We start from the raw sequence: 14,516 nt of genomic DNA, 5'->3' as shown, positions 1-14,516 counted from the left end.
AGTTCTTTAACTTGAGTATTGTTGGACTCCTTCTACGATGATGTTGACTTCGAAACCTCCATCAATCAAGATTCTCGTAACCTCATGTGGTTTTGAACCTTGATGTCAATCTTAGGCACTTCTTTGTCCCAGATATTTGTCTTGGCCACTTCCACTCTAGTGGTCAACATTTCTATCATTGGTTTCTTTCTTGTAGGGCAATTTTGGAAGGACTTGGTGTAGTGAGGAGAAATCTCCAAGAGTTCACCTATTGGTATTTCATTGTCACTTTCTTGCTTGCCTCAACTTTGGTTGTTTTCCTATCTATATTATGCCTCGTCTATGCTTTGATTCATCATCTAACCACATTCCGATTCTTCTAAGTCTACCAAAGGCTCTTTCTACTTTAATACCTTGGTGATTTCGACCAACATCTTATGTTCCTCTTTCCAATGAATCCGCGGCTCCTCTTTTTTTTTTTGTCCTTCTTGGCTTATTTGTGACATTGTGGCCACATTCTCTTTTATGAGTGTTGCTACTAATTGTGTACTTGTTGCCTACTCGTCTAAAGACCCCCAAGGTAGCTAGACTAGAGTTGAGGTGGTTGTTAAGATTATTCACTATTTCTAGTTTCTTTGTACTAACCTACATTGCGCTCTCAAAGAAAGGATCTCTAGGCTGAGTTGCCTTTTCATGAAGACGATTCTATCCTACTTAGAGATTCAACATGGCAAAGTCTACAAAAATGGATGGTTGTCCTAGATGTTCTTAATCTTGAAAAAAGTGGGATCAACTTTAAACCAGGACTGAGATCTTTGACCTAGTTCAAGGTCACATGTGCATTCGATTGATTTGTGGTCAAAAAGCATAGTTGTACAGCATGTACTTGAAACAAAGCTTCGTATGGCTCATTGCAACAATCTCATTTAGCTTGCTCTATTTCTACACTTCACACTCCAAAATGGAGCACACATGCATACGGAAACCTATGTCTATCTATGAACATGACAGATGGAACATTCAATATAATCATAGCAATGCTACTTACATATGGTTTGCTTATATTTTTGGTCGACTGTTTTCTCAAGGTATTTTACTTTTGTTGCTTCGTGTAACCACAAAGGTGCAATGCATACTTTTTTGTGTTAACCTAGCAATGAACCTTCAGCTCCACAATCCTTAGCATGTAGTTTAAAGAACTTGTGGATCTTACCTACTTAAGGTATGGCAAGACAGTCTTCTGCTTGGCTCTCTACCAACACTATTAATGGAGGCACAATCAACTTGAGTCAGGTAGACATTTTTGCAATGAGATCAATGTGGAACTCCTTTGAGGCAATCAAAGCTCAGTTGGTTTGGTCAGGGAAAGGTTATTTCATGGATCTATATGGTTTTCAGCCATCTTCAAGAATGATCAGCTTAGTAATGAGAGTGGCAGATGACATTTGAGAACAGATGACCGTAGAGCAGGCAGATTTGCATTCTTGGAAAGTGAAGTCCCAAAGCAACGGCCAGCTTCTCCCTCATATGTCTTCCTTCTCTTTCATCTACCTCATGAAGCCCTGCAATTGTGTACGGCGCATATCGTGCAGATATTACGCACCTACTCAAGCTCTGCAGCTTGGCATGTATCTATACAACCAAACTGGTGCAACACATTGTTCACCTAAACAGGACTGCAACCTGGCACCTTCTGTACATTATCCCACCTGCCTGTGTTAGCACAGATGTTTGCTAGCAATGCGTATAATGAAGCATTCCTCGGATCTAACTCGAAAACAAAATGTGCAGCACGCACAGCCCGGTCCGCATCACTGTGAATTCTGCATGATGAAAGCAAGCTCAACCATATTGAACTGAAATGCTGAAATGGCATGCTACTGATCATGTCTTCAGCCTCCTCCAATTGTCCTCGTCGCCCAAGAAGATCAATCATGCACAGAAAATGCTCCAGTGAGGGGCTTATTCCATGGTCCCTATTCATAGAGCCAAAGTATCCCCTTGCATCAGCAACCAGACCTGTATGACTGCATGCAGTAAGGATGCAGATGAAGGTGACCTTGTCTGGCTTTATGCCTTCAGCATGCATTTGATGAAACAATTGTAGGGACTCTTTGCCATGCCCATTCTGGGCACATGCTGTAATCATGGCATTCCAAGAGACCACATTCCGCAGTGGCATCTCCGCAAACACAGCCCTCGAATCGTCTAGGCTCCCACACTTGCCATACAGAGTAGTGAGGGCTGTCCCCACAACAATATCCAACTCCCATAGAGTGCCAACAATTGTAGCATGGATCTCCTGACCCTCTTCTAAAGCTGGCACACTAGCACACGCATCCACAACACAAGTGAAGGTGATTTTGTCTGGCTTGGTGCCTTCAGATTGCATTTCAACAAACAATTGTAGGGCCTCCTTGCCATGCCCCTTCTGGGCATATGCTACTATCATGGCATTCCAGGAAACAACATTATGCACTGGCATCCCTGCAAACACCGCCCTTGAATCATCCAGGCTCCTGCTCTTGCCATACATATTCACAAGGGCGGTCCCTACAACAATATCTGACTCCCTTCCATAGCCAACAACCGTAGCATGGATCTCTCCACCCTCACCTAAGGCTGCCACACTGGCACACGCATCCAATACACAAGTGAAGGTGATCTTATCTGGCTCAAAGCCCCTGGCCTGCATTTGATCAAATAGCTGCAAAGCCTCCTTGCCATGCTCATTTTGGGCATGGACCATGATCATTGCATTCCAAGAGACCACATTCTGCAGGGGTATCCCTGCAAACACAGCCCTCGTATCTTCCAGGCTCCCGCTCTTGCCATACATATTGACAAGGGCTGTCCCAACAACAACATCCGACTCCCATCCATTGCCAACAATGGTAGCATGGATCTCTCGAACCTCATCTAAGGCTGCCACACTGGCACATGCATCCAAAACACAGATGAAGGTAACCTTGTTTGGTTTGATGCCCTCATCCTGCATCTGACCAAAAAGTTCCAAGGCCTCCTCATCATGCCCATTCTGCGCACAACCTAGAATCATGGCACTCCATGTGACCACATTTTGCAGTGGCATCTCTGCAAACACAGCTCTTGAATCATCCAGGCTCCTACACTTGGCATACATATTGACTAGAGCTGTCCCCACAATCACATCCGCCTTCCATCCATTGCCAACAATAGTAGCATGAATCTCTCGACCCTCCTCTAAGGCTACCACATTAGCACACGCATCTAAAACACACGTCACGGTTACCTGGTCTGGCTTAAAGCCTTCAGCCTGCATTTGCCTGAACAGTTGTAGAGCCTCCTCGTCATGCCCATTCTGGACACATGCAGCAATCATAATACTCCAAGAGTACAAATTCTTAAAGATTATTTTGTCAAACACAGCACGTGCATATTCCAGGCTCCCACACTTACTGTACATTTGAACAAGAAGGTTACTCAGGAATCTGTTGCCCGTATATCCATACCTGGTCATGTGTTCATGCAGACGTTCACCCTCAGACAAAGCCCTGGCACTGGTGCAACGCCTCAAAAGAGAGGCATAGGTGGCAGCATTTGTCTCTGGACCCAGCTGACCGAGGATCTCCCCATTCAAGCTTTCAAGACAACAGTCTGCTTTCGAGGCAAGGTCACTCTGAGGGTACCCATGTAGATCGCTTAACGCCTCCTCAGCAAGGTTGGCGCCCTTCGAACTCCAGCCGCCTTTGTGTGTGGCTATCCACTTCAAACACGAGACAGTCAACAATCCGAAGACCTTGCTATTGTGGATAGTCCGACGGACCTCCTCATTAAAACTCTCCTTATTTTTTCCAAGACCAATCGGATGAAGCCCATCGAACGTATCCGTATAGCAGGCCTTGCTGGTGCCTAGGTCGCTTAGCATCTCTTATGCAAGCTCCACGACGTCGAACAAACATCCCCGCACCTTGGCCTATGCGTACAGGAGCCTATTTTTTTCGTCTCCCAAGCCCAAGGGTCCAGTCTGTTCTAGCCCTTCGAGCTTGTGGGCGTTCAACATGTGCGTCTTGCCTTTTCTCCAATCGATATCGCAAATGCCCCATTCCCATGGTAAAGGAGAAAAGCAGAGCGCCATAGATTTCGTGTTATCGGCCCGCACCTCACCGATGGGCGAAAGGACCGTAGAATTGCTGGACCAGGAATGAGGAGGCTGTAGCATACACGCATTTCCTTTAGGATCATCGCTCATGTGGATCGTGTTGGTCGATGTGCACTGCTGCTCTTCTTTCACATCGCAATTTACGGGATAGTTGATTTTGTGAATAAGTGGTGCGCTTCTCATGATTTCGTGCCTCGGGGCTCCTAGGAGATTTAATCTCCACCCTCCGATCTGACCATTGCATCAGCACTAGCCTGTAGGATTTCAAGACACCTGTTGCACCACGTGGCGATTCTCTATGCCATGTCTGCTCTGCCATCAACCACCTGCCTCACTCTCCGGCCCTCCATGTGGGGGATTATGCCGGAGTCGAGCATTCCGGCCAAGAACAGACGGTCAGATTTCGGCTCGTGACCGTCGGTCGCTCGTCGAATGTTGATCTTTCTTGGTCAGAATGCCCTCGCTCGGCCCATTCCCCATTACATAAAAAACTAGATTTGCGGCAGGCAGCCTTTCCATCGTGGAGTACGTAACTCAAAATTGAAGCTGAATCCTACTATTTTATCAATTTTTAAGGAAAAAAGCGAATGAGTAAAATATTGGACATGAGACGTGACACAAGGTCAGTTAGGACCCGATCCTCCCTGCAAATGTCAGGGGTGGTGATTTATTATTAATTTTGTGATGGTTATATTTTGGAAGCTGAAGTCCAACAAATACATGAATAAGGCGATACATAACTCATCCTCGTTGCAAGTTATACAATATTATCACATGGACTACGACCATATGAATAAAGGTGTAGTCATCCTTCAATCTTGCATCCATCTTTGGATTTCCTTACTCCCTTGCATCGATAACGTGCATTAAACGAGAGGAATGTTGTAAGAATTTAGATTAAAAGCAAGAAATTTTGAACGGAGAAGTCGTTGAAAATATTTATATAATAATATATAATACATAATTATAATTATTATAACCACACATAGTGTGGGCGGGGAGGTGGCACGCTTCCTTCCCCAAAGAATTATAATCCGAGGGAACGGACCCTTCCTTGGGTGCCAAGATAACACCGAGAGTATTAGCGACGATGAGGATAAGTCTCACGAATGGATAAGAAAGTGGTATCAATAGTCATAATCGTATGGTCGAACACCAAGAGACAATATCGGGAAAACTTATCAATGTGAGCTTGAGAGGATCTGCGTGTGTCCATGAGTAAGATGATTTCAACATTCTCAGATCGTTTAGTCGAAGGAGAGCAAGTAACATTCTCACTCTCCACTTAACTAGCATTACGTGCCTCTCCAACGCTCGAAAAATGGGAGTTTAAAGTTCAAAGATATATCACCTATCCCTTAAATAATTGCCTCACGTTCCTCAGAACATGGTTCCTTAAAACTTTCAAATTTTGATTCCATAAGGATGCACCTTGTCACTCAGCATTTTCCTGTGAATACCAAAGGTATTATAAGAACCCAAAATAACTCTAATTAATGTTGAACATTTCTTTCTTGGCCACCTCTTCAAAAGACACTTTTAGCTTGTTCTTTTGCTTCTTTATTGCCAGAAGGTGCAAACTCTCACCTGCAACGTCCTGTGTCTGTGAAGTTGAGCATGCAATTTCATCAATAAATCAAAATATTCCCCCCATGGAATTGCACCTTCAGTTGTTGAAGCCAAATCACAATTTGTGGCCAAGTCTCCCAACTCATCTATCATACAATCAGCGTGAGATTCTCTTAGGGAAGTATCATGTTGCATAGACGCATGCTTTTAGGTATCACCCTCAGTTGGTAGAGAGCCTTCCTAGTTTGCTCTTCTTTCAGTCTAATCAGCAGCAGCTCATCTGATTTGGTAGAGGCTTACCTCCTCCGTGTTCTTGTCAAGGTGTGTTGAACCTCTTTCCCATCGTTTTACCTTGGTTGATGGCATGTTCATCGACCTTGTTGCCCTTCCTCTAGCTTTAGTTCACAATTTATGCATCCTTGCCCTATAGTGGTTCCCACTTGAGCATTCTCCATGCCCCATCAGAGCATCCTAGACCAAGTTCCTTGCTCCATCTCCCTTACTCTAGCACCATACCCTTGCAAAAAGCAACTGGTATATGATCTTGCATATTCACCCTCCTTACTTGTTAGCCTGTTCGCACGATGGAGTCCTTTTATTCCATAAATTTAACAATGACGTGCATCCATCTTGCTGAATGCATTTGCTGTGCATCTATCTTACAAGAGGAGTAATACAAAGTACAAAACTGCACAAAGAGGACTACATGGATCAATCGGTCGTTTGGACTCGCAAAGCAGCTGGCTTTCCTTGGGTTCACCATCACATTCATCAACACCGAGCATAACTATGCTTGCATCTTGTTACGTCAACTATAATACCATGACCATGGTATAAGGCGAGAAGCTAGAGGGCTTGGCAGCACTTACATTAGTAGGGCCTAGAGGGCTTGGGTCTAGGGTCATGCCTACGCCTAGGTGCATAGGGTAGTCCAAGAGAGGGCTAAAAAGAAAGGAGTCCCTTGTGGGACATGTGGCACCAAAGCCATAGGCCAAGTGGCAAGTGCTGAGCAAGGGGGAGGATTCTGGAAGGACAGATCCACATGGATGTGAGAAGGGGGGAACTGGATAGAGAGTTCACGGAGGCAAGAGAGAGAGCTCAGAGAATCCGCGGTGGGGTGGAAATTTTAGGAAAGCCCTCAGTTTCGTTTCATTGGTATTACAGCCTCGTTGGATCAATCGTCCACCCGAGATGCAATCACTTGTCTGAAAAGCAAAGTTTATATTCTCTCATTATGACAGTTGTGGGAAATATTGCATTGAGAGAAGCTTCTTCGATGATCGTTCTAGCTGTGCGCCTTGTTTCTAGAGCAGCCCAACGTACCGTATGTGCTTAGCAGTCAATTAAACAAAGCTAGAGACATACACTTCCTTGGTTGCATCCACTTCCTTGGTTGTTCTCTTTCGTGAACAGCCCCAATGCAATCATTTTGTATCATAGCACGGAACTACCCGCCGCCGTGTGTATATTGCTAGCAGAACTGCCAGGAGGAGGTGTGGAACCCTGCAAGCCGAGGCTCAAAGGGTTGTCAGTGTAAAACCCTGCTAGTTAGCTTAATGGGACGTAAAAGTACGTTCCTGTCTTCGAATATGATCGAGGCCTTCATTCTTGGTCGTTGTTGGGAGTCGAAGGCCCGGAATGGCAAGGGAGATCACAATCAAACGCCGCAGTATTCTCAGACAAGCAAGCAGATGCTGGCTCGTCGTCGTGAGACCTAGGAGCATCGAGCCAAACGAGCGATCTCTTCTAAGGATTTTAAAAACCCGGTTACCACAGATACGCCGCTGGACGTCTAGGCTTCATTGCTTGGGAGACCTTTGAGCGCCTCCTATTTCCGGAAGAACAGAGGACAACGAGCTGTGTACTCACATCATCAAAAGTCTAAAGACTTTAGAAGGAAAAAAAAAAAAAGGGGGCCACGTCGCTGATCCTTTTAACCTCCCTCATTCTAAGGTTCCAAGATCCCTCTCATATTACACTCTCTTCTAAGCTTCTTAGCCTCGCTATTTCAAAGCAAAGGACTAGAAAGCGAAAAGGACTTTGAAGATCAAAGATCAAGGCGAGAAGTTTGAGAAAGAAGAAAGCGGCATTTCGGAGTTCGAGATAGAGGGAAGCGAAAGAAGCGGGATCAAAAGGATCGTGTAAACTTGAAACTCGAATGCAAAATATAGAAACACAGCTAGGAACTATCAGTGATACATTGAAACCCTAGCTGAAGCCATAACCAAGTTAGCCGATTCTCAATCGATAACTACTTCTGAAAAATTACCGACTCCTCCTCATCAAGGTGAGAGGTCCACCTCTCGACTTAGAGATCCTCTAACATCCTTAAGGACTTGAAACCTCCAATTTTCAATGGGGACGAAAAGGAGTGCAATAAAGATGCGATTAATATGTTAAATGGAAATAAAGCATATAAATGGTGGATGAGCCTCATAGAAAATGATAGAATTCCTAAGTATTGGGCTGAGTTTGAACAAGCCTTAGAAAGAGCGAGGGAGGCTTGGGACAATTGCACAATGGGTAAAAACAATGTAGTCCAATATATAGCGAACTATAGGGAGGTAGTCCTTAAGCTGAAGGGTATTGATAAATTTTAAAAATTAAGGGGTTTTGTGAGAGGTCTTAAAGACACTTAAAAAGGTTGACGTGAAAATAAATTCTCCCAAAACCTTTGGGGAAGCAATTAAGTATACCCAAATATACGACGATACGACGGGGAAATCCAAAGTTGGAACTTTAAGCAAACAGGTTTTGTTTCTAAGTTCAACAAATTTCCCAATTCGCAAAGGAAGGGGCACTTTATCCACAACTATAGGGAGGTAGTCCTTAAGCTGAAGAAAATTGATGAATTTCAAAAATTAAGGGGTTTTGTGAGAGGTCTTAAAGACACTTATAAGGTTGAGGTGAAAAGAAATTCTCCCAAAACCTTTGGGGAAGCAATTAAGTATGCCCAAATATACGACGATACGATGGGAAAATCCAAAGTTGGAACTTTGAGCAAACAGGTTTTGTTCTTAAGTTCAACAAATTTCCCAATTTGAAAAGGAAGGGACACTTTATCCACAAAAACAAGTACATGCAGTGCAAGTGTTGCCTCTTAATGGTACTGAAAAGTACACGGAGGTAGAGGTCTATCATGAGGATATCACCCACATGTCCTGTCTATCATTGGCAATGTGGCAGCCCACCTTTGGTCCTCATGATTTTATGAGGATGCATGGGAAAATTAAGGGGCAAAGAGTAAGAGTGACGGTTGATGATAGTGCAACACATAATTTCTTGAACTACTCATGTTAGTTAAGAAATTAAAATTGCCTAAGTGTCTAAGTGCCCATAAATAGGTGGTCTCTTTGGCAAAGGGCAATGATAATTTCTCGAACTACTCGTTAGTTAAGAGTCCAAGTGCCCATAAATATGTGGTCTCTTTGGCAAAGGGCAGTGATAAAAAAGGTTGGGGCACCATGATACATGGTGTAGATGTGGATATTCAAGGTTATTAGGATACCTTGGATTTCCAAATCATGCATCTCAATCGAATAGATGTAATGCTTAGTCAAGAATGGATGTATAGTCTTGGGCATAGCTTATAGCGGAGTTATCTTAATAACTCCATTATGTTTGAAAAAGAGGGTAGAGTCTTCCAGATTCAAGGTGTACCCAACTCTCCTCTTATTTGTTTGCTAGAATTGGAATGACTGCTACACCAAGAAGAATGCGAGGTATATCTCTGTGAACTTACTTTTATTGGTGATTTTATGTCTTCTGCATCGGAAAGAAGTAATATTGTTTTTGATAATGTTAAAAAGTATAAATCTTCTTTCAATGATTTAATGTTTGAATTTAAATATGTTTTTTTGTTTGATTTGCCTAATGGTTTACCCCCTCAGAGAGAAGTAGATCATAAAATAGATTTAATTCGTGGATCTACCCCTGTTTGTGAACCCCCATATAGGCTTAGTCAAACGGAGGAACGTGAGGTCGAAAGACAATTAAGGGAATAACTTAGGAAGGGCCAAATTCAACCAAGTAGCTCACCTTGGTCTACACCAATTCGACTGGGGAAAGAAAACAGATGGGACTATGCGTTTGTGCATAGAGTAGCAATAGCAGCAACTCCTGTCTTAAAACTAGTGGATCCCAATGAACCATTCATGCTTGAGACAGATGCTAGTGATTTTGTTGTTGGGGCGGTACTTTTACAAAAAGGTCGACCTGTGGCTTTTGAAAGCAAAAAGTTCGATCGTGCCCAACGGAATCACTCGGCATATGAGAAGGAACTATTTGCTATAGTTTATGCTTTCAAGAAGTGGAGGCACTATTTATATGGTGCGAAATTCGAGATCATCTTTGATCAAGAGAGCATTAAGTATAATGTCAGATGGTCCATGTGGAAGACAAAGGGATTTTTGAGTAGGTAGTGCCGATACTTGTTGATGGGTAGTTCATCTTGAGCGCTTCTTTTTCTATCGTAGTGCGATTAGTTCTTATCCGGCTTTGATAGTTGGTGGCTTACGTAGTACACCGGATGGAACCAGCTCTTTGTCCAAAGGATTCACAAATGTCCATGGACCTTGTGTGAAATTTTTGAAGTTTTCGCTAAGTAGCTTTGCTAAGTAACTACTTACATCCAAATAATATTTGTACAAATTGCTAGTAATTTGCGAAGGTACTAGTTGGCTCTAGTTGGCTGATGATTTTCCTATGCAGTGGAGCATGATCAAAGGCTATAAACAGAAGATCATTTGTCTTGAACTAGGCACAGAGAGATAAATTGACGTCTAACCTACAACCAATTCATTCTTGAAGTTGCTTCTGTTAGTGAATCTCCTAGTCTAAGCAAAGAGAGATCAATTGACGTCCAACCTACAACCAATTCTTGCTTGTATTGACACCGTTTGAGCTCTTTCTAGGCACAAAGGAAGCCATTATATCAGATATCTCGAAATCTTTTGGGATGGTATTGGGTAGATGCTATTGTGTAGATATCTCGGAGTAGAAAGTCAAGCTCGGCCTACAAATTGGGCTACGGTAAGACTCTAAATTGTCATAGCTTCGGTAAAATGCTTGACAATCAATCACTGCAAGGGCAAAGGACAGGAGCGTCTAGACGTCTGTTCCAAAAATGTTGTTCTAATGCTGTGCCTATTCCCTACAAGAGGGTGTTCTAATACCTGAGCTGGATACGAATTGCTTGTCAATGACGTGATGCAGTCAGTGGTTGTGCCTTGACTCGAGAGTCCAAAGTCCCACCTCACAGTGGGGGAACCCAATGCGCAAGCTTAGCTAGCTTTGTTGTTCTTGGCTACCTTCAAGAATCCCCTCCATTGTGAGTGGCATCATAGACGATGCCTGAGTATCCTTCGCCTCTTGACAAATTTTCGGATGAGTCTCAATTGTGGGAACCCTAATCTTGCTTCAACACAGTAAGATGTGCATCGTGCGATGGTTGCAGTCGAAATGAAAGCTGGAGGTTGATGCCAAATTCTTGATGTAATTGTTCGGGCTGTCCACGAGATTTTCCTACAAGGAATTGGAGAGTATCATCATCGAAAAGTTTAAAAAGAAGTTGGGACAAGGCAGCTTCGGGTCAATGGCTTCGGGTCGGAGTACGAAGGTATTCTATCAGATGGCAACAAGGTTCATGTGAAGACGTTGCAAAAGAAGGCAGAGGTCAGAAAGAATTTTGTACAGAGGTCGCAACCATCTCCAAGATCTAACACCTGAATCTAGTATCTTTGAGAGGGTTTTGCTTAGAGTACATGCAGAGACTACTAGTATACAAGCTCATGCTGAGAGGCTCACTGGATCAATGAATCTTCAAATCCAAGGATCTCAAAACAGTCACCCAAAGTGATTCTAGATTGGGAGACAACATTCAGCATCGCTGTGGAGATAACTCGGGGCCTGGGTATCTGCATGATGGATGTGAAGTCTGAGAACATTAAAAAAGCATCATGCTCGCAATCACCATTCGTTAATTCATAGGCTGCGCACTACTGCAAGTAGTGCACTTCTTGTAGGCTCAAATTCTCTATTCCAATGAATGTCACGCAGCCATAGCACTCGTTCTAGGTCCAAACATGGCTCACCATAGTCATCACTATGCTTTCTCTCAACTGCTAGTCTATTGGGTGGCAAGTAGGTGCAGGCTAGGAGAGGGCAAGGGTGCTCCTCGCACTATGTCATCGTCGAAGCAAGAGCACATGACCTAGGCGAGGAGGGTGCTTGAGTCACAAGGAGGGGGGTGGGGAAGATGTTTCTAATTACTACTTCATATGCATATGTGTCTGCAAATGCGTGAAAAGATTTAAGCCATGAGAGCTTCATCCTAAAATGCATGCATACAGGGCGAGTTTCTTTTTGTGACATGTGGGTGCTAGATTGTTGAATCTTCACAAAGATCAATGCCTCTAATTATGACACATGGCTTAAAGATGGCTAGGAAAAGGGAAACTTCCCTTTAGGCTACCTGCCGTAAAAAGAACACCACAAAAATCTTGAGAAGCTTATGAAAAGCCACTCCTAACATTGTGGAAACTTTTCGCACAAATCCTTCACCAACACCAAGTAAGCTCGCGTTCAACGAGAAATCACAATCATATAGATTCCTTTGTTCGATTCTGGTTCATCTTTTCCAATGAATTGATTGGAAGAAAAGGCTAAGATCTCAATTCCTTTGCAAAAGACGACTTCAGGTGTGAGACAAACTAACCCATGTTTGTCATGATCATATCGCAACATAGGTAACAGAGATAAGTAGCGTGAAGTCACAAATGGTAAACATAGGAAAGTGTGAAGCTAGAAGTTCAAATGACTAGCTTTTTCATTCCCGCCTTCAACTCTCTTTTTTGGGTTGCCCGCAACCAAACTCAGCCCAAATGGGTGCAGGAGTTTAGTGCACACATGAGGGAGGAGTAGTGGGGGTAGCCCTCAACACATCAATGCTCCAATGAGTCCATGGAATTTTGTAAGGTTCATTGGCCATCTAGGTGTAGGAACCATTGAAAGGAGACTACCTCACCACTCCTACCTTCCCACTTAAGGGCCAGACCGTCGCACCCCATGATGTGAAAACAAGCCCAAAGGGCCAGTGCACACACACTGGGCTAGAGCCCTGGGGCACTAGCTCAATATGTATTATATTACTACCCTCGTCCAAAATCTAGGGTATAAGGGGACAAGGTGAGGCCGAAGGGGGGGGGCGAGGGGGGGTCTTTTGGATACACTAAAATATGAAAACCCATCTCCTTTCAAATTAATGTATCTTTTTCATGTGTTACCTAAATTTCAAGGTGTAAAGACATATTTGAAGCTCTTTTAGTGTAGAACACAACAATGTTAATTTGACTAATTTTTGCTCATGGCATATTGTTAAATTCATCTCATACTCAAGATTATGATAGGTTTTGTTACTAAAGGTAGTTGGCACCCCAGGGCTAGAGAGCGGGGCTAGAGAGCGACGTTGGTTGCACTTGAAATGAATTCACATGTTAAAACAAGGAGGTCCAAACCTGCACTAGAGTGCCGCTTGAGTTCCACTAGGAACAATAAGTAGTCCTTTACTAATGAGATATGCAAAGGGGGAGCAAACGGCACAGAGGCAAGGCAGACAGGGGCATCTGGTGATATTTGTGGTGGCAGAACAAGATGGCATCCAAGAGCAATAAAATGGCATGAACCAAATGCTCCCATTTTTTATATGCAACCAGTGCCAGTGCACAACTCAGCTATGCATTAACTGGTTGGTGTGCACTGGCTTTAAGCATTTGGGTGATGTTTTCACTTTCTATAGGAAATGTTCCATTAGGGTTAAATGTCTAATTGTGTGGGTGTCCTCAAGGGAATGCAGCACTATCATGCGATAAGGTTAATCAATAGATGAGGTTTGGGTAAGGACTAGAGAACATATAGTTTAGGCTATGGGGAGTGTGCCAATTCAAGATGAGGTGAGGTTCATCTCTATGGCAACCAACCATAGAGACTCTTCCTTGGACTGCTGTTCTTGAGGTTATGTGCTTGGCAATCCTCTTCCTCTTAAGGTTCATATATTAGGCCCAGCTAAGTTGCTGTTAATTATCCATGGTGGCACATTCAATTTCTTTTTCTCTTGGTAATGCTTCCACCTCTACACATCACCATCTACCATCTCTTGCTCGCCATGTTTCCTAATCAAGCAAACAACTATAAAGAAGAAAGGATCCCCATGTTCGGACCAGTGTTTTTGTTGGCACAATCATGGTCTTCTTTATTTACTGTTCTAGCTTAGCTTGTTGCCTCTCGATTCGCATGTTATGTCTTTGGTGCAGATGCCAGGTCACTTCTCTATGGAATATATGGAGAATGATGGCGGTCTTCAGCCCCAAGAGGAATCTGCTTGCTATAGTTTTCAAGTGACCCCTGAAACCCTTGGCACCCTCTACTCTAAGTTAGTCTAGTCCAATCTTAATGTTGCCATCATTGCTTCATGCTCTACTTCCACTTCCTCTCATTCTTATCATGGGCATGATCCTAAAGTTTGTCCCAAACCCTTCACCACTGCCTCTGATGAGGATGTCTACATGTGGCTGACCATTTCAATAATCTTGCTGACTACCAGGCTTGGACGTATCATCAAAAGGTTTCTGAGATCTCCCTCTTGTTCCAAGGGTTGGGGTGACTATGTGGTATCACCAGATTGATTCTACCACCAAATTGTCTTGGGTCCACCTTCATTTGGCATTGTTCTCCACCTTTGGTAGTACTGATACTATCAAGGATGCTTTGACCCAGCTCCAAGATCTTCATCAATTGCCTCAGGAGACAGTTTCACAATTTGGTGTAAAGT

At 43.5% G+C, this 14,516-nt stretch overlaps 1 protein-coding gene across 1 annotated transcript; it reads right to left on the bottom strand.

Moving 5' to 3' along the window:
- Positions 1–926: 926 nt before the first annotated feature.
- On the bottom strand, positions 927–4,259 carry LOC147895925 (pentatricopeptide repeat-containing protein At1g03540-like). Its single transcript, XM_087383167.1, has 2 exons — positions 3,471–4,259; positions 927–3,284 (listed from the first exon to the last, which is right to left on the bottom strand). Exons 1-2 carry the CDS (start codon positions 3,884–3,886, stop codon positions 1,646–1,648), a joined length of 2,055 nt encoding a protein of 684 aa, XP_087239293.1. The 5' UTR covers positions 3,887–4,259; the 3' UTR covers positions 927–1,645.
- Between the last annotated feature and the right edge of the window lie 10,257 nt (positions 4,260–14,516).

This window comes from Dipteris shenzhenensis, chromosome 12 (assembly GCF_047967505.1).
Source record: "Dipteris shenzhenensis isolate YYH24624 ecotype China chromosome 12, Dip_SZ_1.0, whole genome shotgun sequence".
NCBI lineage: Eukaryota > Viridiplantae > Streptophyta > Polypodiopsida > Gleicheniales > Dipteridaceae > Dipteris > Dipteris shenzhenensis.
The sequence above is the reverse complement of the archived record's forward strand: the minus strand, read 5'-3'. Positions and strand labels throughout refer to the sequence as shown.